This window comes from Trachinotus anak, unplaced genomic scaffold, assembly GCF_046630095.1.
Source record: "Trachinotus anak isolate AG129_WGS33_773 ecotype Australia unplaced genomic scaffold, CSIRO_AGI_Tana_v1 ptg000032l, whole genome shotgun sequence".
NCBI classification, from domain to species: Eukaryota; Metazoa; Chordata; class Actinopteri; order Carangiformes; family Carangidae; genus Trachinotus; species Trachinotus anak.
The window spans coordinates 6108673-6134814 of record NW_027273883.1 but is presented as its reverse complement, the minus strand read 5'-3'; the positions used below and the strand labels follow the sequence as shown (position 1 = coordinate 6134814).

Sequence of the window (26142 nt, the reverse complement as noted above, 5' to 3'; positions counted from 1 at the left end):
ACAAAGACCCTCTTTATACATGATGATCCACACCATCACAGACATAACTGGATATTATTGTTTACTTTCTTCACTCTTTCTTTCCTTGCTAACTAGCAAACATACTTCAATACCGAGATTCAGATATTCAGATTTATCCTCATAGGAAAATCACAGATGGTGCATTAACATGAATGATGGCTTTAATCCACTCGGTGACCCTGGAAGCTTGTCAAGCCGAACATGTGGAGCCTGATTCAGGAACCTTTAAGTTTAATGTTGTTTGTTGTCTCTTTCAGTCTCAGGCAGGATGTCTGTCTCCATGACCAAAGCTGATGGGGTCACTGTGATCACTTTGACCTCTGACCCCCAAAGTTCTTGGCCTCCACTGTGCCAAATCCTGAAGGGCCTTTGTTACAGCCCTGTGTGCTGCACTGTCTCAGAACATGAGGAGGGTCCAGAGGACGTCTCAGTCAGTACTGGGGGTGAGTTATAACCTTATATGTTTAAATGGTTCAATGAACGTGAAAAAGATGATGATGATAATAATTAATGATCAGAAAACCTTTTGGGAGGAGGGGGGTAGGAAACATCTCTTTGGCTGGCAGGGTTATGCGGGAGGAATATGGACTTTTATCCGAGTATTCACATTTATCTTTGTTCAGCTGAATGATCAGCAAAGGGTTAAGGTTTTTTATTTGGACATGTTATTGTTGCCACATAGGGGGAGGTCTTTCCGGGAACAGGCTCTCCTGCTCCTCAAGAGACCAACTGCGCAACAACAATAAAACCGGATTATCAAACGGATCGATTAGGATTTGCTTCTCCTCCGATAAATATAAACGGGTAAGGGTATTTGTTATGTCTGCTTCCGCCTTTGACGTTATTGAAGTGGATTTTAGGCACTGACTGCACATGTTCTCATCCATTTCGATAACAGCTTCCTTGAGTAACGTTACTGCAGAACTAAAATCGTGGCCGCTCAGATACTTGAGAGACACTGTGGCCACTGTTCTGTTATTTCACAGATTCCAGTCAATACGACCAGAGCAGACGTTTAGACTGAACCTCGGGATTTGTTGACGGAAACTGGGCTGAAAGTTCCTGAAAAAATTGAGCTTCGGCTGAAAATAAAATGTAAGATATTGTTTCATAGCTAAGCTGCCAATAAACACTAATACTGAGGGGTTTTGTCAGCTGGCTGTCTTATTCACCCCATTAGAGGCCAAGAAACACCTCTGAGAAATGAATACTGTAGCCACAAACTACCTCCTTCTACATGATCACCAAGGTGAATCAGCACCTGTTAGATAGTTTCAACAAGAACGGAACATTATGAATGTTGGATTTATTACAGGACTTATGTTGTACATATCTATAAATCTATGTCATTGTTTCTGTGAAACGGTGGATCAGGGTGAATGGGACACAAACTAGCAAACGTACTAAAATGCTGAGATTCAGCAACTGTTTAGTTTGTACACCTTTTTCTTTTTCGGCCCAGATATTCAGATTTCTCCTAGTAGGAAAATGACAGATGGAAGGACTGACATTAATGATGATCGAGCGAGTGAGCATGTACAATACCAAACCCTGAAACCGGTCCACTGAAAAGGAGTACAGCCATCATTGATGCTATTATTCACACTTCTGCTTTTCCTGCTTTGACACGTCAAAATGGCTGCTGTGTGGAAGGTCTAAATTTAAAGCATCTAACAAGAAACTTAACCTGATTCAGGAACTCCAAAGTTAATGTAGTGTCTTGTCTCTTTCAGTCTCAGGTAGGATGTCTGTCTCCATGACCAAAGCTGATGGGGTCACTGTGTTTACTGTGACCTCTGACCCCCAAAGTTCTTGGCCTCCACTGTGCCAAATCATTAAGGCCCTTTGCTACAGCCCTGTGTGCTGCACTGTGTCTGAGAACATGAGGAGGGTCCAGAGGACGTCTCAGTCAGTACTGGGGGTGAGTTATAACCTTATATGTTTCACGTTGCTCTGTGAAGTTGTGCTATAAATCTTTTGTTTGCTACACTGCAGTTTTTATTTAGCACTTTTTCTTCCCCCGCTCAGCTCTGTTTAAAATGTTGATCAGCTCACAATTTATAATTTTATTGCTCTCCGCCAAAAGCCTCTCATTGTGGTCCTACTCTCATTACAGTCCTTTGTTTTGTGTCCATGTCATTGTCTGAGAGTTATTTAAGAGAGTTTTGGCCCTGTACCTGCCTTGCCTTGGTTCAGGTGATGTTAAAGTAGTTCACCATGCTCTGCACCACCGAGTTGTTCTACACTTGACCTGAACGGTGTCTGGTAACAGTAGTTATACAGTAGAGGTGCTTGATGTTCATACTGTTGTCCATACTGCGTTTCCTCCTCCGCAGGCTCTGCACATTATGGTTGGGTTGCTCAACATTGGCCTCGGAGCGATTCTCTGTTGCAGTCTCGCTGGCTCTTGGTATCAAATGGACGAAACCTTGTTTCCTTTTTGGATGGGAGCGTTGGTAAGGAAGCTAATGCTGGATTTGTGATTTTATTTACTTTTTCAAAACATGTTCTTTTGTATCATGACTAAAATCCCACAGAATTTCCCTCCAAAATGAATTGTCATTGGAGTTATTGAGTTGATTCCAACTGCCTTTCTTGCACAGGAAGGCTGGAAAATAGTAACACATCGTGATCTCACTCTGAAGCGTCAAACACCATGAAACCCATGTGCTGTGAAAAGATTAAAAGTTTACCAAAGCATCTCCACTACCTGCAACTGTTTTACTATGAACTGGTAGAGATTCAGTGTCTTACTGTAAAACAAGTGACATGCCAACACAGTCAGATTGAGTGCAGCCAATAAAGTGTCACAGTGTTGACGGAGATAACACACATGAGGGATGCACTTCATTGATTGCATAAAAATACACACAGCTCTGTCTGATTATACAAGCACCACAGAGCTGAACCATTGTCAACTCTGAAGGCAGCAGCAAATGTCCTTGCAGGTTCACAATAGCAGCATCTGCCCTCTTCTTTATTACTGTTTACTGTCTGAAAGCACCTGTGTTCTTGTTAAAAGGCAGAAACTGTACCGCCTTCTTGTTGTCCATAGACCTCCATGTGACACACACAAAGTGTGTCAACCAAGACGTTACAGATCTCTCTGTTAGAGAGATGGTTAAGACCTCCCATGACTCATCCAGTCCAGTCCTCAGTCTGGTTCAGGTGGTCCTCATTTGGTCCTTTCCACTGCCCAATGATAACCCCAGTTTAGGTCAGCTGGCCCTCTCCCCTGCAGTTCTGACAGTCTGCTCCAACCTCTTAGTGGCCTCTGTGCTTGCCTTTGCATTGAACAGCAGTTCAGAGTATTGAAGCTTCTTGGGTTCTGGAGAGCTCTGGGGAATTCTTCCTCATCTAAACCCAAATGTGTGTTTTCTTTTTTTACAGTGCTTTGTGCTTTGTATTTTATTGTAAGAGTTACCTAGTTGCTCTCTTGGTGGGCCAAAGTAATATATATGAATTTTCATGTAGTGTTTGTGTGGAAGAGTGGAGTTAAAAATTGTGTTTTTTGTCTCCTCTGTAGTTTATGTTATTTGGCATCATGTGCATTTTGTCTGAGAAGTACCCCAGTCCATGTCTGGTGAGTAGTTAAATCCTCATGTTCTCTTAAAAGGACTTCTTCCATGTTACTGTCTTCTCTTTTCCTTGTTTTTATTTCAACACAATCAGATGATTATTTTGTACTTGCTACATGTAAAGTCAGATATCACTCAAGAATATACACAGCCACATTCTCTCACATGATTACAGTAAATATTTTCATTGGAGAAGTCAGAGTAAATGTATCAACGTAAAAGTGTGAACCAACTGGTGGCTTTAGTTTTTGGACAGTTTTTAACTTCCTTATGTGTATTGTTTGTTGTTGGTTGCCTGGTGTAGTTTTGTATTTGGCTTCATTCTAATTTTGCTCATAAACTGGCAAATTTTGTATTTTAGGTCATCGTCAATGTGATTCTGAATCTGGCGGGAGTTGCCTTGGCCATTGCAGCCATTGTTCTCTACAGCATTAATATAGCAAACATATGGTTGTGGCGGATGTGTCGACGTTACGATTATGACTACGGGTACAGACACCAGACGACAACATCTCCTGAGGAGCAGCTCATCCAGGAGCAATGCATGGAGGCCAAAGCACTGACCCTGGTAAGTAAAGATCGTTTCAGGATTCAAAATGCAATCCAGTTAGATAACTGATGAACTTTTTCATCATCAGATGTTGATGTAAAGGTTATTATCCATGATTACCATTGCCAGACTTTAACAGGAATAACTCAAAAAAGTTTTGATCATCAATTGTTTAAGTGGTTTGTAAAGCAAAAATGCCAAATGAGCTGGTTTGAGATTCTCAAATGTCAGAATTTGCTGCTTTTAGATCATTAACTGAACATTTTTTGCCACTGTGCTGGTGCCAGCTGTGGCTGGAGGCTTTCTTTTATTTTCCAATCGTCCGTATTTGTAAGTAGGTCCGTCGCATTCTTGTGTGGGTGATAGCTCAGTAACGTCTTGAGAGAATTTCTTCAAATGTGGTCCAAACGTTCATTTGGACTCTTGGATGACCACATTAGATTATGGTGGTCAAAGGTCAGTGTACTGTACCAAACACATTTTTGGCCATAACTGGAAACATCCACATCAATATAGTGATGTGAGTTCCATTTCTGCAATAGTGATGAGCCCTTCTCACTGTTTGCTGACTTTTTATATACTAAATGATTTCATGTATAAATGATGAACAGTGAAATAAATGAAACAGCCAAGTTTGAAGGAAAAGCATTTAGCCAGAAAAAAGTCAATTTAATTGAAACAATCTTCAAGTATGTTTAAAGATGTTGAAGGTAACACTGTTTTGTTTGTGTCTCACCAGATGATCTTAAGGAGCATCAATGCTGTGCTGATTGTCTTGTCAGTCCTGGAGCTCTGCATCACCATCAGCTCAGCCACCATGGGGATCAAGACTCTGAAGAACAAGGAGAAGCAAGAAAACAAGGTAGAGTATAAAAAACTGTATCTCATTGTTAGACATGTGGAAACAATGGCCATAATGTCCATGTCAGTGGAGTATTTTCATCTTGGCAGCCATTGGTGCTGATCAATTATAGGATCAGTTTGACATTTTGGATTTGGTTAAGTTTGTACAGAGCCAGGCCAGCTGTTTCCCCCGTTTCAATGCTTTATGCTAAGCTAATCACCTGCTGGCTTCTTATTTAGTATACAGACACGAGAGGTATTGATCTTCTCATTTAACTCTCTGCAAGAAAGTGAATTAGTTTATTTCATGTCAATCTGTCAGTATAGACATAAATATACAATTAAAAAAGTAAAATAATTATTCCCCTTGTGTATCCCCGCTTGAAACAGTGTAACAGTACAGTTCATGAGTGTCTTTGATGATGTGCTATTCTTTAAGATTTGAGTATGTCAGCACCTTTTTCTGCTTCACTGATATTATTTTTCTCTTTCAGGGGAGTGTTGACCCAGAACTATACAAACCACTACTAGAGGAAGTCGCCACCAAGTAACCGTAAAGACCAAATGAAACTCTCTGCTTAGTGCTATCAGATACTAGAAGCTGTAATCCTTTGCAAAATACCACTGACCACCATATGTACTTTAATGTCAATAATTTACACTAATTCAGCTGGTACCATCTCTGCTTAGAAGGGTTTCTTACAAATATTTGCACTTGTACTTCAAAGTAGATTTTGGTATTAATCTAAAGTTTATATGCTGCTTTCCATTTCATTCTCTTTTTTTAAACTGTTCCCGTTAATCATAACTTTCGAGTAATGTGCCTTACAGTCACTATGTTTGTAGGTGAAAGGGAGGCTCATGAATGTGTGTGTGGCACTGATACACGTATGATTTTTGTTTGCAATTTTACAATATTGAAAAATAAAGGCATCAAAACTGTGAACTGTCACATACTTCATTGTTGTGTGTATTCAAATCACAGTGTGACTGAGAGCTATTTGCTCTTTGTGTACAGATGGGAACAATAACTATCAAGAGAAGCAGTGTGTAGTTAAGAGTAACATAATTCAAAATATCATTCAGGTCATGACGGTGGTGCAGTGGTCAGCCCTGTCACCTCACAGCAAGAAGGTTCTGGGTTCATCCTGGGACCTTTCTGTTTGGAGTTTGCATCTTCCCCCTGTAGTTCCCACTGTGCTTCTCAGAGGAAGTACATAAGGTGAATTGCACCATAGATGTGAGTGTGAATGGTTATTTGTCTCTGTATATCAGCCCTGTGATAGACAACCTGTCCAGATTCAACCCTGCTCACCCAGTGTCAGCTGGGATGGGCTCCAGCCCCTCTGTGACCCTATAAAGATAAACATTATGGATAATGGATAGATGGATAATTCCTCTTTCTCCAAATGCCACTTCTTCAGTAAAATAAAACGATTAAAACCACTCTTTGCTCAGTGGTGTTAACCCAGCTGACGTGAACATCCTTTAATTTGACCTGTAGGCTAATAGAATGACTTATTACTATACTTAATGTACAGTATGTGCTGTTGTTCCATAACATAAATGTTAAATGTTGCAGAATATATTAAATATGATGGTTAATATAATATATATAGTTAAGTGCACCTTACAATATTAATAATGAGAAGAACACTTTTGGGAGGCTACTCAGACATTTCTCTGGTTGGTGGGGTTGTGCTGGGGGAATTGGGACCCCTGACCTCTAAACCTCTGGCTGCAGCCCTGCGCACCACTGCCACCTTTTCTCTGTTTGGGGTTGTAAGAATTGCATGTTAATTAAACTCATCCCGGAGTGTTCACACATGTTTGTATTTAGCTGAATGATCAGCTAAGGGTTAAAGATCTTTGTTGTTCCCCGATAAGGGGAGGTCCTTCGGGTAAGAAGCTGACTCAAGCTCCTCTCCTCTTCCAAACAGTTGCACAACCATCTTAAAATCAGACCAATCTTGTCGGATGATCGTGTAGGTTTTGCTTCTCTGAGAAACAGGTAAGTCTTTTTTTTTTCCGCGGGAAGAAACGACAGGTATGCCTACAGCATTTGTAAAAGACGTGATTTAGCTTTTATGAATGGTTTTTCTCATCAATAAGAATGTAAATAATAGGAATAAGAAGACAGATGTAGCTGCTGCTGCCTGCTGCGCATCTTCCAGGAACACGGAGGTGTGGAGAGCGGCGAGGATGGAGCCTGTTAACTGGGGAACACAGTTTTTGTTGAGTTAGGTCTGACAGCTGTTTTTAACTAATTTTTCTCTATCACTTCAAGTTTTTGAACTATAGGATCCCCGTTTTCTTAAAACATATGAAAAATACTGTACTAAGATGGAATCGTTTCAAGCTTTGAAAACTAAAAAAAACAGTATAAAACGAAATAGAACAAGGTTAAGAGAAAAGCCAGCACAAATCCTCTTAATTCCTACTGTGCTGGCTTTCTGTTTGCAGATATTGATGGTACTGACCTATTGGGAGCTGCACACACCTCTCACCGCACTGTCTCAATGTGACTGCACAAACAAGTCGCCAGGTCGCTGCTGATGAGTCCAATCGTAATCAGCTGGCAAGTCTCACTACAGCTGATCAGTGGAACTTTGCCTATCTGGAGGGTAAGCTGTGGAGAAAAAACTGGACGTGCTAGAAAAAAACTGACTGCAATTTTGGAATCAGCATGCCAATTTTAGTTTTAATCAGCATAAAAATCTAACTCAACAGAAATTTTTTTTCAAATTGTTCCCCAGTGTTATTGGACCTTGTAATATATCCGTGGTCGTGGGCCCGCACGTCATTGACTTGTGGCCTAAGCAGCTTGTTATGATGCTTGTTTTGAGGGTTTGGGGGTAGTGGCACAGATGTAGTGGAAGTGATGGATGGGAAACACCGCGGCACAGTGGTGTCGTGTTCTCTGTTTCAGTGGCTATTCTGTGAACTGGCCTCCACTCACACTGCAGTCTGCTCTGTGGCTGCCGTGGGTACATGCGTGACACCTGGAGCTGCTGTCAAAGGCCAGACATCCCTGCGTGGGCGAGTGGAAGAGAGAAAGGCTGGTGTTGGTGTCTCCGACGTCAGTCCCTGAAAGAGAAGAGAAACTTTCAAAAGGGAAAAAATAAGTAGTTCATGACCCTGATACTTTTCGACTGAGTACTTCTTAGAGTACTTGCACAAATATCCAAGATCAAATTTAGGTGAAAAGGACTGGTTAGTATATAAAGTAACAGTAAAAACTGCAAAAATGTAAGACCGCCCAGGTGTGAGAAGTGTATGATATTGCGGCACCACACTTTGATGGTGATGGGAAGAATCACAACCACTAAGTGATGTAGCCAGGCTAACTGTTTCCCTCTGCCTCCAGTCTTTATGCTAAGCTAGGCTAAGTGCCTCCAGCTTTTCAGCCATGACAGTGGTATCAAACTTGTCATCTAACTCGATTTCCCAGAATGATGAAATATTAATGGACAGAAGTGACACATTAACAGCACATCTTCTCCTCTTCGTTCGCAGCTGTTTGTGCCACCAGGAGTGTAAAGGATGTCTGTAACTGCCACCGAGGACAAGGGGGTGACTGTGATCACCATAAAGGCAAACAGCAAGAGCATGTTTCCACCACTGTGCCAAATCCTGGGGGCTCTTTGCTACAGTCCAGTGTGCTGCTCAGTGCAGAAGGGGCTGATGAATCCCTGTGTTACAGCAGTTATTGGGGTGAGAAAACACAACATAACAAAATTCAAGGATGTATTGGAGCATATATTCACATCAGCATATATCAAAACATAATTCACCTACAGCCACCGGTCATCTCGAGATGTTAAATGTAAGAAAATGAGAAATGTAATAGTTGTGAATCTTTCACAGATCATTCAGATCATGATGGGCCTGTTCAACATTGCACTTGGACCAGGACGACCTTTCCTAAATCCTATGGATGTGGGTCAAATGGCTGTTCCATACTGGCTGGGTGCTGTGGTAAAGTTCATAATATCATCAGGCTCTCACTATATTCTCATGAAGAGAGAATTTATGGCAGCACTGTAGCAGTAGACTGTATTATAGCAAATCATGTAAGTGTCACAAAGTAATTTCAATTAAAGGAGAATTTTATGGCAGTTAGATTTTCTGAAAGCATAATGTTGTGAATGAGTCCATGGTTATATGCAAGGTTTTATGTTGCTTTGTTAATAATAAACTGGTTTTCACCAACATGAGCTGTCTGCTGTTCTCTGCAGTATACAGCAGTTGGACTCATGTCCTTTTTGGCTGGACAGTTCCCTTCTCCATGCTTGGTAAGTTAAGTCCTCCAAACTGCAGGAAATGTGTGAAAACCTGCTGTGGCACAGCTTTGTCAATGGAATAATGTATCTTTTGTCTAAGGGTACATTAAAAATATAATCAATTTTCCCCTCTCAGGTGGGCCTTGCCTTGTCCATGAACGTTGTTGGTGCAGTCTTTGCCATTGTTGGCATTGTGCTGTATGGAATAGAAGTATATGGCCTCTTGGGGTGGAGATGGTACGTTTATGGGAGAGATAGATATGTGGTAAGAATATTTCCAAAACTATGCTTAAAAGCACAATCATACAGTGTGCAGCATTACTGCCTTACACTACTTGACAGTCTGATTTGAAATTGACTTTGGCATTTCCATGCACTTCACAAAAAAATTTTTGTACTTAATACATTTGAAAGTAAACTTTAGTTGGAATATTTTTAATCAAACTGAATAGAATTTATATTAATTAACAACAACAACAAATGGGCTCATAAAGGTATCTCAGCAGTGACCATTAGATTTAATAAATAAAAAAAAAAATAGTATTGATTTGTGCTGCTTCAGGTGACAGTTATAGGTAGTAAATATATAAATATAGGCAGAATTTCTGTTGAAAATGAGATTTAACTGGGAGGCTGGGATATGTGTTGAGTCTGACTGGTTAATGAATGAATTAACTTCTCGTCCAACAGGGTTTATTGACAACTGCTGATACTGTGTCAGTCATCATGGCCGTTCTCCAGCTGTGTTTGTGCATTGGCTTTGCTGTTCTGACCATCAAGGCTCTGGTCAATCGGAAGAAGGAAGAGGTATGAATCAAGACAAACACACAAGTTCAGTATCCACACAAACTGGTGGGTGACTGGGTGTCTTAGAACAGCTGTATCTCTGGTGTGGTGTTTTTCTACTTGTAGTGTCAATAAAAACTGTAAAAATGTCAACTTTTTCATGTTGTTGCTGTGTGAAAGTTTACTTTCTATGCCTCCGAGCTGGCAACAGCCAGAGCCAGAGTTGGCAATTACGACAAAATTTCACACAAATGGTTATTACTTTATATGACTCTGGATAAACGGATGTAATTTAAGATCCGGTCTGTGTTGTGGAGGCGTACAACTGCAAGGTGGTAATTCTAGTTTTCTGTCTCAGCAGGTTGTTCAAAATGTTGAAGATCAGCAGCCAGAGCTGAAGGAAATCCTCCCGACCAGTCCCTGTGCCTAAAATAAGTCTTTCGCATGAAACAACAAAATATGAGGCTTTTTGAAGTCTTTTCTGATGACGTCATTTGGCTTAATCACTGTTGATAAATAAATCTGTATTATGATGTGATGCTGTTATGGTCAAGGTTTTGTTAGGTGTAAACACAAAAATGTCTGGGTTAATTTTAGAGAAAAATCCTGGTTTGGGCTCAGATAGGAACTTTATTAATGTTAGGGAAACTTACTGAAACAACTGATGCTGTCTGAAATGTTAACAATATATACTTACTTATGTGTGAAAGCTTATTAAAAAACATACATTTTCAAATTACATATGCTAATATGTTTTCTTATTATTTTCTTATTCATTTTACTGTCTATCTTCACACTCTGGGAAAGTAGCCTCAGACCTTTAGACCCCACTGTACATAATATCCACATATAGTGATATGTTATATATTCACATAACATGTATCAACAACAAGGACACAGCAAGAAGGTTCTGGGTTTGAACCCCAGTGGTGTGGAGTTAGATTAATTGGTGATTAAGTAATTAATTAATTAACTCAATGTAGATGTGAGTGTGAATGGTGTTTGTCTGTATGTGTCAGTCCTATGATAGACCGGCAACTTGTCCAGGTTTTACCTTGCCCAATGTATCTGCAATGATATCTGCAATATAAGTATACAAATGTCAATATATATACATATATCAATTTCATACATTGACATATGTCAATGTATGAAATCCTGGGGGCTCTTTGACATATGTCAATGTATGAAATTATTCCAACTTGTAAAACTAGGTTTTGATTATAATTATATATATATATTTCTTTCAATATATAAATATATAAATTCAATATATATTTGCAGGCAGTACTGGGAAGTATTATTGTTTTACCATTGTCGAGAAACACTTTACGCTGGAGTCTGTTGCGATGTGATTGCCGATGTATTAAACGTTGTTATTGATGTTTTAATGTAAATTTGCTTGAATAGAGACCATGGATAAAGACAGGTGTCTTTATTTACTTTTTAAATGGTGAGAATGGATTTTTGAATCAGTGCATACAGTTGGACATAAACTGGTGCACTTGATTTGCTGTTTCATTCATGCCAACCTATCCTCAGTGATTGTCACAGCCCAACCTCTTTTAAACAGGTAATTAGTGTCAGGTGCATATAATTAGAAACCCTCCTGTCTCCAATTGGAGTACAAGTACACAAAGCACACGGTGCACACAGTATACTGGCTGGCATTTGTATTTGTGAACATATGCACTGAATATAGCAAATAATAAGTATTTCAATAGAAATAGAGCATAGAGAATAGATGAGGAGGTGCATAGACTGTGGCAGGTATGGTTTCCCTGAAAAACTGGGATTTTTTTAGCTGCTCCCCAAATAAGTGGACAAAGCATTAGCTGCTTTATTTTAATATTTCCTGATACAGACACTTCTTTCTTTATTTACAATAGATGTATGCTTTACTGCACAAAAATAAAATTGACCAAAACTTTGTGAGTAGTTACTACAACAAATGTGATGTAGTAACATCACATTTGTTGCCATTCACACACTGCCACTTTTAAATGAATGATCTGACAGCTTCTTCTGGATCCTTGCTTTTTTTTTTGGGAATGGGGCTTTTATTCTGAAAAAATAAGAATGGTCAAACAAGAAGTGATATTTTTATTGCTCCAAAATGCAGAACGAGATTGTAGCAGTTACAGCCTATTAGAGTTAAATGAGTACTCTACACTAACAAGTTGTTTTGATTGTATTTTTTGTAATAGTACAGTTTACAATTTAAAGCGGAATTATGTTCTTACCATGGTCTGTGAGAATGAGGTGAGTTTTGGGACATCAGAGAAAGTGAATGAGATGTCAAACACTTGTGAGCAATGATATGAGGTATTGACCTTGTACCTGACAGGAAGCTAAATAAACCATCCTGCCTCCAGATATCACAATTTCAGGCAACTTTTTTATGTCTTTGTCTTTTATGTCTGTTCTGGCCATCAAGGCTCAGGTCAGTCAGAAGAAGGAAGAGGTAAGAATCAAAACAAACGCTCAAGTTCAGTGTCCACACAAACTGGTGGGTCACTGGGTGTTTTTTTTATTAAGATAGGAGAAACAAAATAGTAGTTTTGGTAGTAGTTATGTTAGAAGCTGGGCACCAACATCAGTGTCAGTAGAGGTGGTGGTTGTGTGGTTGTAGTGAGTATAAAGGAGAGAACAGCTGTATCTCTGGTGTGGTGTTTTTCTATTTGTAGTGTCAATAAAAACTGTAAAAATGTCAACTTTTTCATGTTGTTGTTGTGTGAAAGTTTACTTTTTATGTTCGTCCCATTCTCGTGGACAAGATATCTCAGTAACGCCTTGAAATAACTTTTTAAAATTTGACACAAATGTTCACTTGGACTCAAGCATGAACTGATCAGATTTTGGTTGTCAAAGATCAAGGTCAAAACACTTTTTATCCATTACTCAAGGCTTCACACAGCAATTACGACAAAATTTCACACAAATGGTTATTATTTTATATGACTCTGGATAAACGGATGTAATTTGAGACTAGTCTGTGTTGTGGAGGCATACAACTGCAAGGTGGTAATTCTAGTTTTCTGTCTCAGCAGGTTGTTCAAAATGTTGAAGATCAGCAGCCAGAGCTGAAGGAAATCCTCCCGACCAGTCCCTGTGCCTAAAATAAGTCTTTCAGAGGAAACAACAAAATATGCAAGTTTTGTCCATGCTAGAGTGACACAACTGTTTTCTGATGGAATGATTTCAAAACTGTCTCTTAATCACTGTTGATAAATAAATCTGTATTATGATTTGGTTTTGTTAGGTGTAAACACAAAAATGACTCGGTTGGGTTTCGAGAAAAATCCTGGTTTGGGCTCAGATAGGTAGTTTGATAATGTTAGGGAAACTTGCTAGCTTCTTGTTGGGAGGAGATTCTCACTTAAACATTTTCAACCAAACACATGGATCCATGAGTATGAAGATATAAAATTCATTTTACATCACAAATGTTAACAATATGTACGTATGTGTGCAAGTTTATTAAAAAACATACACATAGAAATTCTATGCACTTATATTTTCATATAATTTTCCTGCCTTCTTCTAATTTTACTGTTTATCTTCACACTCTGGGACCCTACTATAAATAATATCCACATATGGTGATAGACTTTGGGATAGATATATACTTACATAACATATATCTACGATATAAGCATACAACATACATATTTGTATGTGCAAAACATATGTCAATATATGAACATTTTCCAATAGGTTATGAATACAATTTTTTCATATATTTCATATGCTCCAATATATAAATTCAATAAATATTTTCATATGGGCTATATTTTTTTAAAGATATTTTTTGGGAAATGGGCAGCATTATGACTTCTTGTTTTACCATTGTCAAGAAACACTTTACACTGCCAATGTATTAAATGTTGTTGTTGTTGATGTTTTTAATGTAAATTTACTTAAATAAAGACCATGGATGAAGACATGTCTTTTTTTTTAATCATATTTACTTTTCAAATGATGAGAGAGGATTTTTGGATCAGGGCATACAGTTGGGCATAAACACTATCCTCAGTGATGGTCACAGCCCAACCTCTTTTAAACAGATAAATAGTGTCAGGTGAATATCCTTGTGTCTCCAGTTGGATACTTTAGTTAGTACACTTACACATAGTACACTATGTACACAGTATACTCACTGGCGTAGCGCCTGAATTCCAACATTAGTGTTTTATTTTCCTGTGTGTACCCCTGTGCACTGTTACATGGAAATAAGGCGAAGGCCAACAAAGTTTCCTCCTTCCTTGGTTCCTGTTTTCACAAGTTTGAAAATGCATTGGTGGTCACACTCACCTTCTGCCATTTAGTGAAGAGGGTAAATGAGATGTAAAACACACGCCTTCAGATATCACTCTTTTAGGCAACTTTTTATGTCTTTGCAAATGATTCAATAAATAGAGACTGCACTAAAGCCTAATGTACATCTTATAACAACGTGAGAAATACTTTAAATAAATACTGTGATGTAGTGATACCTTTGCAACACCTTTCTTGCAAATATAAAACTAAAATTTACTTTGGAGGCTAAAGGCTCTGTAGCACATTTTAAACTGACTAAATAAAGAAAAAGGAACAATAAGTCTAATCTTGCTGCCTCATAGCAAAACCATGGCTGTAATACACCCGTATGTTTGGTTTTGATAGGGTTGTTGATCGACACCGGTGACTCTGTTTACTTTGTTAGGTGCTGGGAATTTAAGACATTTATACACTGATCCTTTCTCCTCTGCAAATACCCACCCCTCACACACACAGCTTCAACCTCAAGTCAAAAGTGCTATAATTCAAGAGGACAGACCCATCGCTGAACAAGAAGTAAGCTCTCTGTTTTTAATTGTTAGGTGTGTGTGTGTGCAGGACTGAAGGGTGTCCATCACTGTCGTCAAAACCAAGCGTGGGCCTGTGGTCACTGTGGCGTCTGACAGTAAGAGCACGCGTCCACCTCTGTGTCAGATCCTGAAGGATTTGCTTTGCCACAGACTGGCGTGCTGCTCGGTGTACCGGGGGCAGATGCAGACCAGCGTCACCACAGCTATTGGGGTGAGAAATTTCAGCAATGATATTTTTATACAGATGACAGACGAGTTGAAGATGTTCAGCATAAGAGATTGTAGGTTTCATTGTTGTGAATCACTTACAGACGATACAGATCATGGTGGGCCTGTTCAACATCGGACTTGGCCCAGGACGAACAAGCACACATCCTGGAGATTTGACCGGCTTGGGAGCTGCTTACTGGCTGGGAGCTGTGGTAAAATGATACTATATAGTTATAGCTGTGTTATTATTACACATATATCAGTTAAGTATCATATATCAGTATCATTTTAATTTCTGTGAGAGGATTTCCTAAGACAATAATGTTGTTGAGGAACTGGTATCTGCCAAACACATACAATAGTTTCTGCTTGACTGTCATCGATATAAAGTGTGTGTTAATCTCTCATCAGTTCATTGTAACTGGAATCTTGTCCATTTTGGCCGGACAGTTCCCTTCTTCATGCTTGGTAATTATCCTCCAAACTCTATAGACTAATTAGAGGAAATATACAAGTGAACTTTTAATTGAAGGAATCTTTCTTCTCAGGTGGGCTTCACTGTGTTTATGAACATTGCTGGAGCAATCTTTGCCATCACTGGCATTGTGCTGTACGCCATAGACCTGGGAGACGCCTCTCTCCTCTGGATGTGTGATCGCAGCACGAACAGTGTTGATCATTATGGTGACAACTGCAGAAACGTGGCGCTCTTTGCCCAGGTCCAAAATTAAACTTTGTTTTCCTTCTTGACAGTTTTTGAGCTTTACTTCATTGAACTGCAAGTATAGAAAATAATTTCGAACAAATTTGAATTTTAAGTGTTTCAATTTCTCACCCATCAGAGGTTATTAAGATCCATGGACATCACACTGATCGCCCTCGCTCTGCTTCAGCTGTGTGTCAATATTCGCTTTGCTATTCTGGGCATCAAGGCTTTGACCAGTGAGATGAATATGGAAGAGGTATAAAGTCAGAAGACAATGCACAAAACTGCCCAATCCACATTAATCAGAAAACAGCCGAGTGGTAAATTCAGAATATTAGTAGTAACAGCAGGAGTAACAGCATTATTACCAGCAGGAGTAACAGCAGGAGTAACAGCAGTATTAACAGCAGTAGTACCAGCAGTAGTGCCAGCAGTAGGACCTGGAAGAGGGTTAAAAGTATTAGCAGCTGCATTGCTGGTGTAGTGTTCACCATTTGTAGTGTTAATGTTAAGGTGTAAACATGCACGTTGTAGAAGTCTCTGATTTGTCCTGACTTTGTTCTGTGCCAGCAGAGTGACACGGACGTTGAAGATCAGCAGCCAAAGTTGAAGGAACTTCTGACCAGTCCTGGTGCTGACAAACCATTTTAACTGGACTCCTGAATGACTATGAACAGACAGCTCAATAATAGTACTCCTGCTTTTACACACACCAGCTGAATGTAATCAAAAGTACTTTATATCACAAAGACACTACCTTTTAAAATGTACCTTATGCTGATTTTGTCGTTTCCTAATATTACTTTGTAAACTATTGTGCAGACTGTTGTCATTTTCCTCAAATCTGTACTACTTTTGATAAAACCACAGAATATATTTTTAAAATTTACTTTTGAGTACTCTATAAATGATTAAAAATAATATGTAGCAATACAGTGTTTGTTTTTCCCTTCTTACTTCAAAGAAGTCCCTTTTCAAATAACCTGAGTCATTTAAAGAATAATAAAAAGAACAAATGTATCTGGTAACTGATCCTGGGCCATTCAGAAGTGCCAGCTTAAACAAACAGAGAGAGAAGTACCACCAACAACGCTGCACAGAATGAATGGCTGAATGTTGCTGTGTATTTACTGAGGCATTAAGTGTTTTTAAGTACAGTTTGAAGAGCTTGTTCTCCGATATGAGAGAGAAATATTGTACTCCTTCATACTTTTGTTACAGAGCACAGATGTGAGTAGCCTAAAAGTCAGTAAAATTTTGACTGTAGTTCTGTTACTTATAATATATTATGGTGTTGGTATTATTACTCAAGTGAAGGATCATAAACCAACAACTGGTGTATATTTTGCACTAGAATGACAAACAGTTCTGTGGATCTTCTTCTCTGGATGTTATTTGTGAATATTAAATATGTGCAGACTTAACCAGGCACTGACTCAATACTAGCTGAACTGTAACTGTATTGGTTGCACTGAAAGCACAAACTGTTCCTCTTCTCGCTCTGATTTCAGGTCTAAATCTCTTTTTGTGTCTTCAGATTTTTTTGCAAAATAAGACCAATACTTTACTTTGAAAGGGGATGATGAGAGGGAGGAAGTAGCATAAATACAAAGGTGTTTCTGTGTTTGTGTTTAATGTCATTCTGATATGAAAATCTGGTGTTATGAAGTTTCTGCAGGATGAGACTACAGTTTTTCACTGACTTCGCTGGTGTGTGTGTGTGTGTGTGTGTGTGTGAGAGAGAGAGAGAGAGAGAGAGAGAGAGAGAGAGAGACTGTTCAAAAAAACTCAAAATTTCAAGACAAATATTATTTCAAGTTTATTTATTTATTTTTTGTCATCAGTAGAACAGCCAGACACATTCAGTTTGGTTACAGGCAGATGAGAAACATACAACATGAGAAACATTTCCACAATAATGATAATAAACCAAAAGAACAAAACACAGACACTGTTGGAAACACAAGAAGAAACAGAGGCTTGAAGTTGACTCCTCCCAAGTAAACTCCAAGTTCGTCAAGTTCATTCCTCCAACGTAGACTTCAAGTTCTTCAGGCTTTTTAAATTCATCAAGTTCACTCCTCCAACGTAAACTTCCAATTCTTCAGGCTTTTTAAGTTCTTCATGTTCATTCCTCCAACTTTTTAAGTTCGTCAAGTTCATTCCTCCAACGTAGACTTCAAGTTCTTCAGGCTTTTTAAGTTCTTCATGTTCTTCAGGCTTTTTAAGTTCTTGAACTTCACTCCTCCCAAGTGAAGTTCAAGAACTTGAAGTTCAAGGTCTCTGTAGTTCACTCCTCCCAGGTGAACTACAGAGACCAGAACAGTTTTTTTTAAATGGGGAAAAGAGCCTGAGTCTGCCACGGCCTCGGCTCATACACAAAGAGAGCCTTCACGATCCTGTCTGGAAGACTCTGGAAGAAGTTGTTATCCCCCCTCCCTGGCTCAGAGGAATCCCCTCCTCCCTCCTCATCCTCAGACACCGCAGTGGCCCCGTCCACAGATGGACTGGAGAACACGTCCTTCCTGTTTGTTAGTGTCCTCCATTTGTTTAGGATCTTCCCTGGAAGCTTCTGGAAGAAATGAATGATGTTCTTTCTCTTCTTCTTCTGTTGTGGTGCACTGTTGTCCCCCTCCAGTGACCTGCTGATGCTGCTCATCACCTGGTTGGACATCAGCTGAGCGTACTGGCTGATGATGTCATCATACAGCTGGGCTGACTCTCTGAACCTGTCAGCGGAGGACTTACTGGTCTGGACCCGAAGGACCAGACCCATCCCCCAGGAGATAGGAGGGAGAAAGAACAACCGGAGCAGATGTTTCACAGCTGCTTCGCAGAACAAACGAACTTGCTCGGCTGCACTGGTGGCACCAGATGGCAGAGGACTCAGAGAACTCGTCAGCAGCTGGGAGAAGCTGGACAGTTTGTCGTCACTGATCAAATCCTCCAGTTTGGTCAGAGTCGATCTGCGCCTGTCGCTGCTTGAGATATGGACCTGATGCAGCAGAGTCCTGACAGCACTGGTTATAATCTGGACCTTCACACTGTCCTCACACTCTGCTGTCTCGTCTCTCTGGTTGGACAGAGTCATCTTTGCTTTTTGGATTTTGTCTTTCTTTCCTTCCTCCACAGCTTCTCTGTGGCAGGTGAGAAACTCTCGCAGTTTCTCCTGCAGAGCGACTTTCACCTCAGCCGCTGTGGAGTTCACTTTCGTCTCTGTTACTTTGGCTTTTTTCCGTTGTCTCAACTTTTTTGACTTCTTTTTCTGGCATATTTTCTTCACACCGTTGACAATGATGTACAAAATGTCAGAGGCAACACTCTCCAAGCTGGGTAGGCCTGATCTGTGTGGACTGGTCATCAGGCTGAAACTCCATGGGGAAAACAAAGCCAATAACTTTGCAAGAAGACCCTTTAGTACCTGTAGACAGGAGCCATGAAACTCTAACAGGTCGCTGCTAACCTCCTCAGGGGACACACGGAGCAGATAAGGCTTCCCATGAACATCAGTCTTAGACTGTATGGACGTCTCAGGCTGGTCGTCCCTGTTGGACTTCAGGCCGACAGAGTGTGGGCTCAGCTGCTGAGGGCGTGGCTGCAGCTCTGCAGACTCTGAGCATCGCTTGGTTATTTTGGAGGCGAGGATTCGCAGGATTCTCGCAGACTTCCTCTCTTTGCCCTGACAGCTCCTCATACTGTCAGCGACAGCGGACATCACCTCCTCAGTCACTGTTTCCAAGAGGGCGTCTACGTCCTGCGCCACTGTCTTGTCTGTTACACCGGCCAGAGTCTCACCTGCCAACGCCAGCGCCTTCATGGCAGCAGACTTGACCTCTGACCCGTCAGCCCCTGTACTGTCCTGACTCTCAGCAGCCAGCACACATAGACCCTGGTTCAGCTGCTTCGCTAAATCTCCCAGCATGCTGCTCACTGACGGCTGGGAGGCGGAGCTGCCCAGTGATTGGACCAGGGTCTCTTTAGTGATTTCATAATATTTCTGGAGATCCACCGGCGTCACAGCAGAGGGACTACAGAGAAACAAACACACAGATTCAGACTGACAGTGCACTCTCGTCATATTAGAAAAAGCAGCTGACAAAAAAATCTCACCACAAAGTCCATGTTGTAGCTGTTCTGGAGCTTTTGATCATACCACATGATCTTCCTCAAAAGATGGATATTTGCCTTGTTATCATGGAATTCAATCACATTTTTCTGGGTTTTTAAAGCTGACGCCAAAAGACTGAAACCTTATCCAAGTACTGATCAGATCTGCTGAGGAAGATCATGTAATGCAATCAAAAGCTCCCGTTCTACAGCCACTACAAATGAAGTGTGATTGCTCTGTCAAATATTAATTAGTTTCATAACACTAGTTAATTTTATCTGCTGATATTACAAATCTTCTTGAATCACCTGGTGTCTCATTTTTTTCTACCCTTTACATAAATAAAGATGAATCCACCGGAAACTGATGCTGAAAAACCATAAACTGCATTAAAATTCACCAGAATGCAATCTCTTAATGATTACTGCCCAATGTCCAGAGGAAACCTAAGCTCCTGCTTGACTTTTTGAGGTCTTCTAAAAACTGGATTCAAGGCTTTTCAAGACTTTTGAAGACTTAACAAGACCAGCAGATGCCCTAGTGTTGAACAGTGGAAACAAGACAGTAGCCAATCACAGCCCACATCTCAGCTGCGTCTCACCTGCTGGTGTCGCTGTAGCTCCTGCTGTCAGAGTCTGACACTCTGGACTGGTCGTCACGCCGGAGCTGGGCCTTCACAGCAGGGTCGAACAGCTGCAGGACCAGCTGGGACACCACCTGGATGATCCTCCCAGACACCTGAGCCATTTCAGTCTGAGACATCTGCAGGAGAAAAAGATGTTTTACATTCACCTTTACAACAAGTGTCATCAGGAAAATGTAGCTAAAGTATCAAAAGTAATAGTAGAAGAAACAGTGGCAGTTTTCAGTGGAGTAAGTTCAATCGAGATAATATAAATATACCAATATGTGTTATCACTCATGTATTCGTGTGGGAGCCGCAGTTTACTGCTGCAGTTGATTTAGTTGCAGCCAGTTTATAGCTGTGATTAATCTGCTGGTTGTGTTATTGATCAGTCTGTTTATTGATAGATTTGTTAAACAGCTGTTAATCCACACTGGGAAACGTGATCGTGATGAAGAGGAGGAGAGACTATGATTCAGGGACTCACTCACCGGATCCACCATCCTGTCCTGGACTCTTTGCCACTTTTGCTCCTCCAGGCTGCTGATGTAGGACTCCAGCAGGGCGGAGTTCAGGTTCACCTCCTCCCGGTCAGACAGGACCGGGTCGGCGGTCAGATTCTGGTTGCTTTCCATTACTTTTCTCTGAGGGAAAAAACTCTTCACCAATAACTTGAAACTGTTGAAACAGATTTGTGTAACTGGTTTCTTATGTGGTTCACGCAGTAAAAGTAAAGTGAGTCCCGTTGGTCTGTGTCTTCACATATTCTGCTCAGTGTGACACGTCTGGAGTCCAGTTCCAGCAGAATGTGGCTCAGTTCTAGAGTTGGTTCCACTCCTGCAGCTACTGGCCACAAAGAAGGAGCTCATTTTCTGGGGCTGGTGTACTTAAGAAGTGAAGTTTTTGCAGGATTTTTTCTGAAATAGTAGCAAAGACTGAATTGCTGAAGTTTTTGTTTGGTCTCCTACTTGTCAACAGGCTGTTGAAAGGGTGAAGACAGTGCCCTGGTTTTGGCAGCTCTGTAGTTTTACTGTTTTCTTTCCTTATAAGTTAAGACAATTTAACCTGTAATATGTAACGTTTCCACATTCAAATGTCTGAAAATGACTAGACCCATGTTATATATTTTTTGAATTATGAACTTACATCATCCCAAATGTTTCTAGCTATTCCCAAACCAGAGAAATAGTGATTTTAATCATGGTAACGCTCCGGGTCATTTGGTCGCCTGTCCATGATCCCCTATTAAAGTTTAAAAAAACCAAAAAACATTGCAGTTGCTTGCCAGAAGCTCAAAATGGACTTTTATCCTTTTTAAAGCCAGATTTTAAGATAGGCTGTCCACCGAAGAGCGTCAGCGAATCACTGAGTTCTGAATTGAAACTGCTTTATTCGCATAGACTGTATGTTTATTTACTGATTCTTTTAAGAGAGGAGGACACCCCTGCTGATGGGCCCCCGGTGTTGTGCTGAGTTGTGCCTGTGCGCTGAGAAACAGCCAAATCGGAAACTCCAGACATTTAAATTATTTCTAAGGCAAACTACTGGAATCAGTGCAGTCTTCTTTCGTCGGTTTCATAAATGATAAGTTGTCTGAGGTTCTTAAAAGTTTGGAGATTTAAGACTCTAAAATTCTTAATACGATTAACCTGAACATGCTCAAGTGTAAATACAGATTGGGGGGGGGGGTAGTCCATTATTTTGAGCTTGATTTTCTTAAAAAAACAAAACAAAACTCAAATAAAGTACAGATACTCGAAAATATACTTTGGTGCAGCACTCAAACGAATGTACGTTGTTACCGTCCACCCCTGCTAATTACTTGTTTTGATGGAAAATAAATTTTTGGTAATGCCGCTTTTATTTTGAAGAAATCCAACGGGCGACAGGAAGTGTCAGGTCAGTTGATGTTTCCTGAACCTGAGCTCACCTGAGATCAAATCAGGCGCAGGTGTAGGAGTCTGTGGAAACCGGTGAGTCTCTGCACAAAAACACATCATCAGCTCAGTCACTTTAACTTCACAATGAGACAAGCTGTTTATTAAGATCTGATATTTGTCATATGGATATTTTATTAAAGATTACAATGGTTTTTTTTGGTGGTTTTTTTTATGTCTGCCAGAGAGAGAGAGATAAAGAGAGAGAGGAGGGGGGGGGGGGGTCAATCAACCTTTTTGCTTTTTTGAATTTTATTCATTTACAATTGCAAACATTTGTATGTGGTCTATGTGTGTGCTTGTTTGTTGGGTGGAAATTGGTTCCTCATTTTCTTTTATGACTGAACATCCTCTTTTGTGTGTTAGCTTTAGGATCAGACGCTGTGATGTTGCAAACATAAGGAAGTGCCGCACCTTTGGGAAAATTTCCGTATTTCAAAACCCTGTGTGTTACCCCCAAGTCGGCCAAACTCGTTTTTGTAATGTGGTGATCATGTTCGCTCTGGCTGTGCTGAAAGAACAGCTTATCACAGGAGTCAAATAACTCAAATAAATGTGGCTCCATAACTTCAACTTGTTTTGCACAAAGCTGAAGCATGAACAAGCTCATAGGCATTTTCTTTTTTTCCAGGGCTGCTGTTTCACTATTGATTAATCTGCTGATTTGATTCTTGATTAATTAATTTATCATAGGTCTATGAAATCAAAATTTACCAGAGCTGAAGGTGGCATCATCACATGTTGTGTTTTGTCTGACCATTTTATTATCATAAATACTTATTTGTCCCTCTATCCAATCATCTGACCTAAAATCTTTATTTCATGTCACAGGTGTGAGAGATGTCTGTCACTGTTGTCAAAGACAAGGGAGTGACTGTGGTCACTGTGGCGTCGGACAGGAAGAGCATGTTTCCACCTCTGTGTCAGATCCTGAAGCATCTTTGCTACAGTCCAACGTGCTGCTCAGAGTACAAAGGCCTGATGCAGATCAATGTTACTGCAGCTCTTGGAGTGAGAGAAAATTCAAATTCATTTTTTCATAATCTGTATTAAGTGTTATTTAGTGTTATGTTATTAACATTTTAAGTTGCTAAAGTGTTAAGATGAGGAGATTTGATTGTTGCGAATCTCTCACAGGCGATGCAGATCATGGTGGGCCTGTTCAACATTGGACTCGGGCCGGGACGAACAAGCACACACCCTGGAGATCTGACTGATTTGGGAGCTGCTTACTGGCTGGGAGCTGTGGTAAAATAATATTGTGATAATATTACTAGACATATTTTCCTAGAACTTAATAAGGATTTTACATCAAGAGGATGGTGACACTGGAGCGTATCATTGCCTTATGAGAAATTATTATGACAAATATTAGTATTAGTATAGTTTTACTAAGATTTTGCCTTCTCTTTTATATATAGTTTTATTTTTCCCCCCCGTTTTATAGCTATTTATATTGTCTAATTTGATTGTCCTTTTATTCACCCTTATTTTATTGTACTATTCCATTTCTTATTGTAAAGCACTTTGAGCTACATCTCTTGTATGAAAATTGCTCTATAAATAAAGTTTTGTTATTATTATTATTATTATTATTATTATTATTTAAAAAATAGAGAAATACTTTATTTTTTGCTTTAATTTTGCTGAGCTGTCTGTCGTCCTCTCCTCAGTACATTGCAGCTGGAATCATGTCAGTCGTTGCCGGCCAGTGCCCCTCTCTGTGCTTGGTAAGTAAAACCTATGCTGTGGCGGGGGCACTGTCAAAAGAATAATGTGTCTTATGTAACATACACTATGAAATAGTGTTTGCACTAAAGTTGTAATTGAAGGAGTCTTTCCTCTCAGGTGGGCTTAGCGGTGCTCTTGAACATAGTTGGATCCATCTTTGCCGTCATCGGCATCGTGCTGTATGCCATAGACCTGGCAGATGCCTCTCTCTTGTGGATGTGTGATCAATCATGGAACAGGCACTTTGCTGATAATTACGGTGACAACTGCAGATTTGTGGCTTTCTTTGCCCAGGTAAGTTTTCCTTGAAATGATAAATCTGGTTTTATACTATATTTGTCGGGAACTATTTTCAGTCGCATTTTGTGAGTATTTTCAGCAGCAGGACGGTGTATGTGGGACTGACAGTAAACTACAGTGTGGTTTTTATACATATGTGTATGTGTGTGTGTGTGTGTATAGTATATGGCCCTATACATTGCTCTTGAAATGGTATTTATTGACAATAATACATATTTTTTTCCAGTTACATTTCACTATAGTTTGTACTAATTAAATTGCTAATACTTTAATTTCAAAGTGAGGTTATAGTTTAAATCCTCTGTGAATTTGAATTCTTTGTTTCTTTTTCTTCTTCTTGTCTGTCAGAAATTGTTGACAGGTATGGACATTACTTTGATCGTCCTGGCTGTTCTCCAGCTGTGTGTCTGCATTAGCTTTGCTGTTCTGGGCATCAAGGCTTTAGTCAACAGGAAGAAGGAAGAGGTATGAACCAAGAAACACACCATCATAATCATAATTGTGGTTAATAGTAGTTGTGATAGTATTTTTAGTAGCTGCTGGACTTGTATTGCTAGAGATAGTTATAGGTGTACAGTATAGGTAACAGCTGTAATTCTGTCTGTAGTGTTCATGCTACTATTTTAAGGGATACATTTAAAAATATAGATAGATGAAGAGCTGGAGAGACATAAGATAGATGAACAAGATAGATGAGCAAAAATAAATTCAGTAAAGACAGTAAAATTCTTAACTTTGTCATGTTATTACTTTTTTGAAGTTGACTTTGTTCTGTGTCAGCAGGGTGGCAGAGATGTTGAAATTTACCAGGCAGTGCTGAAGGAAGTCCTCATGACCAGTCCTGGTGCTTAAAATCAATATGGCTGCACGAGTATGAGTACGCAACATATCTTTGTGATCCTTGTAATTTTTTAAAAATCATCTTGAAATAATCAAAATGATGTCATAAAAACACTAAATTGAAAATGTTTTAAAATATTTTTTTCTGTCAGCTTGTAAATGGTGTTTTAAAGCAAACCTCCTTGAATAAAGAGAGGTAAGACACAGTGTTTTTGAGTTTTTAATTTTTTTATTTCAAGAACAAAATTTTATTCACATCACTGGGGAGGCAGAAACTGGAAACGCATGTTAGTATAACACAATACAATTTAGCACCAATACAACACATTTCTTTTTAATATAAACACATTATACAACAAGAATAGCAATCAGTAGATTTCACACCTCCACCAAGAACAAACAAAAAAAGTTTATCTTGCAACTTTAAGGAAACTGATAAAGAGTTCCTGGATACCCCCCTTTAACCGGAACTGGACCAAAACTGAATGTGTCCTTTCCTGGTCCATACCCCCTTCCTCTTCCATATATATGCAAAATAATATCAGTTAATAATTAATATAATTAATAATATTGTGAAGCTCCAATAATTACCATCATGAAGGCAGGTTTGTAGTAGACTGCATTAAATAGCTTGGGGGAGCAAATCCATGTAAGTGTCAATTTGTTTTCAATTTATGGCAAGAGGACTTTCTAAAAAGATAATACTGTGGATGAACCCATGGCAATGTGACTGGCTTGGTGTTACTTTGATAATATTTTTTTTAAAAAGTAGAA

General features: G+C 39.7%; 4 protein-coding genes across 15 annotated transcripts; 3 read left to right on the top strand and 1 right to left on the bottom strand.

Annotated features, from left to right (window-relative positions):
• The first annotated feature begins 671 nt into the window (after positions 1-671).
• Positions 672-5938, top strand: LOC139613286 (transmembrane protein 176B-like). 2 transcript variants are annotated; one of them, XM_071469797.1, is made up of 8 exons: positions 672-825; positions 1008-1116; positions 1755-1942; positions 2358-2477; positions 3548-3604; positions 3961-4167; positions 4889-5011; positions 5487-5938. In XM_071469797.1, the coding sequence occupies exons 3-8, from the start codon at positions 1766-1768 to the stop codon at positions 5541-5543; spliced, it is 741 nt and encodes a 246-aa protein (XP_071325898.1). In that variant the 5' UTR covers positions 672-825; positions 1008-1116; positions 1755-1765; the 3' UTR covers positions 5544-5938. The 2 variants fall into 2 exon arrangements, with proteins under 2 accessions (XP_071325898.1, XP_071325899.1); XM_071469798.1 differs by lacking the exon at positions 1008-1116 and having other exon boundaries at positions 685-825.
• A 970-nt stretch (positions 5939-6908) lies between these two features.
• On the top strand, positions 6909-17103 carry LOC139613287 (membrane-spanning 4-domains subfamily A member 4A-like). 10 transcript variants are annotated; one of them, XM_071469806.1, is made up of 10 exons: positions 6909-7003; positions 8509-8706; positions 8860-8970; positions 9231-9287; positions 14940-15122; positions 15223-15333; positions 15533-15589; positions 15670-15840; positions 15964-16083; positions 16398-17103. In XM_071469806.1, exons 5-10 carry the CDS (start codon positions 15093-15095, stop codon positions 16476-16478), a joined length of 570 nt encoding a protein of 189 aa, XP_071325907.1. In that variant the 5' UTR covers positions 6909-7003; positions 8509-8706; positions 8860-8970; positions 9231-9287; positions 14940-15092; the 3' UTR covers positions 16479-17103. The 10 variants fall into 10 exon arrangements, 7 of the variants coding, with proteins under 7 accessions (XP_071325907.1, XP_071325906.1, XP_071325900.1 ...); XM_071469800.1 differs by lacking the exons at positions 14940-15122; positions 15223-15333; positions 15533-15589; ... (1 more) ...; positions 15964-16083; positions 16398-17103 and adding exons at positions 7456-7616; positions 9412-9540; positions 9966-10082; positions 10420-10800 and having other exon boundaries at positions 6946-7003; XM_071469802.1 differs by lacking the exons at positions 6909-7003; positions 14940-15122; positions 15223-15333; ... (2 more) ...; positions 15964-16083; positions 16398-17103 and adding exons at positions 7030-7236; positions 7456-7616; positions 9412-9540; positions 9966-10082; positions 10420-10800.
• Positions 17104-17643: 540 nt separating this feature from the next.
• On the bottom strand, positions 17644-21912 carry LOC139613328 (uncharacterized). The gene is made up of 3 exons (XM_071469882.1): positions 21052-21912; positions 20537-20697; positions 17644-19855 (listed from the first exon to the last, which is right to left on the bottom strand). Exons 1-3 carry the CDS (start codon positions 21193-21195, stop codon positions 18160-18162), a joined length of 2001 nt encoding a protein of 666 aa, XP_071325983.1. The 5' UTR covers positions 21196-21912; the 3' UTR covers positions 17644-18159.
• Positions 21913-22417: 505 nt separating this feature from the next.
• On the top strand, positions 22418-25575 carry LOC139613182 (membrane-spanning 4-domains subfamily A member 4D-like). Of its 2 annotated transcripts, none has more exons than XM_071469595.1 (7): positions 22418-22533; positions 23329-23508; positions 23635-23745; positions 24171-24227; positions 24346-24522; positions 24877-24993; positions 25312-25575. In XM_071469595.1, the coding sequence occupies exons 2-7, from the start codon at positions 23338-23340 to the stop codon at positions 25378-25380; spliced, it is 702 nt and encodes a 233-aa protein (XP_071325696.1). In that variant the 5' UTR covers positions 22418-22533; positions 23329-23337; the 3' UTR covers positions 25381-25575. The 2 variants fall into 2 exon arrangements, with proteins under 2 accessions (XP_071325696.1, XP_071325695.1); XM_071469594.1 differs by having other exon boundaries at positions 25309-25575.
• The last annotated feature ends 567 nt before the right edge of the window (positions 25576-26142 follow it).

What these genes read in the sequence shown, in the direction of transcription:
- LOC139613286 (XM_071469797.1), top strand. Translation starts at nt 1,766, where the DNA reads ATGTCTGTCTCCATGACCAAAGCTGATGGGGTCACTGTGTTTACTGTG. An exon ending in CGTCTCAGTCAGTACTGGGG is followed by an intron (nt 1,943 to 2,357) that starts GTGAGTTATAAC and finishes CCTCCTCCGCAG; the next exon opens with GCTCTGCACATTATGGTTGG. An exon ending in AGGAGAAGCAAGAAAACAAG is followed by an intron (nt 5,012 to 5,486) that starts GTAGAGTATAAA and finishes TTTCTCTTTCAG; the next exon opens with GGGAGTGTTGACCCAGAACT.
- LOC139613287 (XM_071469799.1), top strand. Translation starts at nt 8,536, where the DNA reads ATGTCTGTAACTGCCACCGAGGACAAGGGGGTGACTGTGATCACCATA. An exon ending in CATACTGGCTGGGTGCTGTG is followed by an intron (nt 8,971 to 9,230) that starts GTAAAGTTCATA and finishes TGTTCTCTGCAG; the next exon opens with TATACAGCAGTTGGACTCAT. An exon ending in TCAATCGGAAGAAGGAAGAG is followed by an intron (nt 10,083 to 10,419) that starts GTATGAATCAAG and finishes TTTCTGTCTCAG; the next exon opens with CAGGTTGTTCAAAATGTTGA.
- LOC139613328 (XM_071469882.1), bottom strand. Translation starts at nt 21,195, where the DNA reads ATGGAAAGCAACCAGAATCTGACCGCCGACCCGGTCCTGTCTGACCGG. An exon ending in AGGACAGGATGGTGGATCCG is followed by an intron (nt 20,698 to 21,051) that starts GTGAGTGAGTCC and finishes TTTCTCCTGCAG; the next exon opens with ATGTCTCAGACTGAAATGGC. An exon ending in AGCTACAGCGACACCAGCAG is followed by an intron (nt 19,856 to 20,536) that starts GTGAGACGCAGC and finishes GTTTCTCTGTAG; the next exon opens with TCCCTCTGCTGTGACGCCGG.
- LOC139613182 (XM_071469594.1), top strand. Translation starts at nt 23,338, where the DNA reads ATGTCTGTCACTGTTGTCAAAGACAAGGGAGTGACTGTGGTCACTGTG. An exon ending in AGTGCCCCTCTCTGTGCTTG is followed by an intron (nt 24,228 to 24,345) that starts GTAAGTAAAACC and finishes CTTTCCTCTCAG; the next exon opens with GTGGGCTTAGCGGTGCTCTT. An exon ending in TTGTGGCTTTCTTTGCCCAG is followed by an intron (nt 24,523 to 24,876) that starts GTAAGTTTTCCT and finishes CTTGTCTGTCAG; the next exon opens with AAATTGTTGACAGGTATGGA.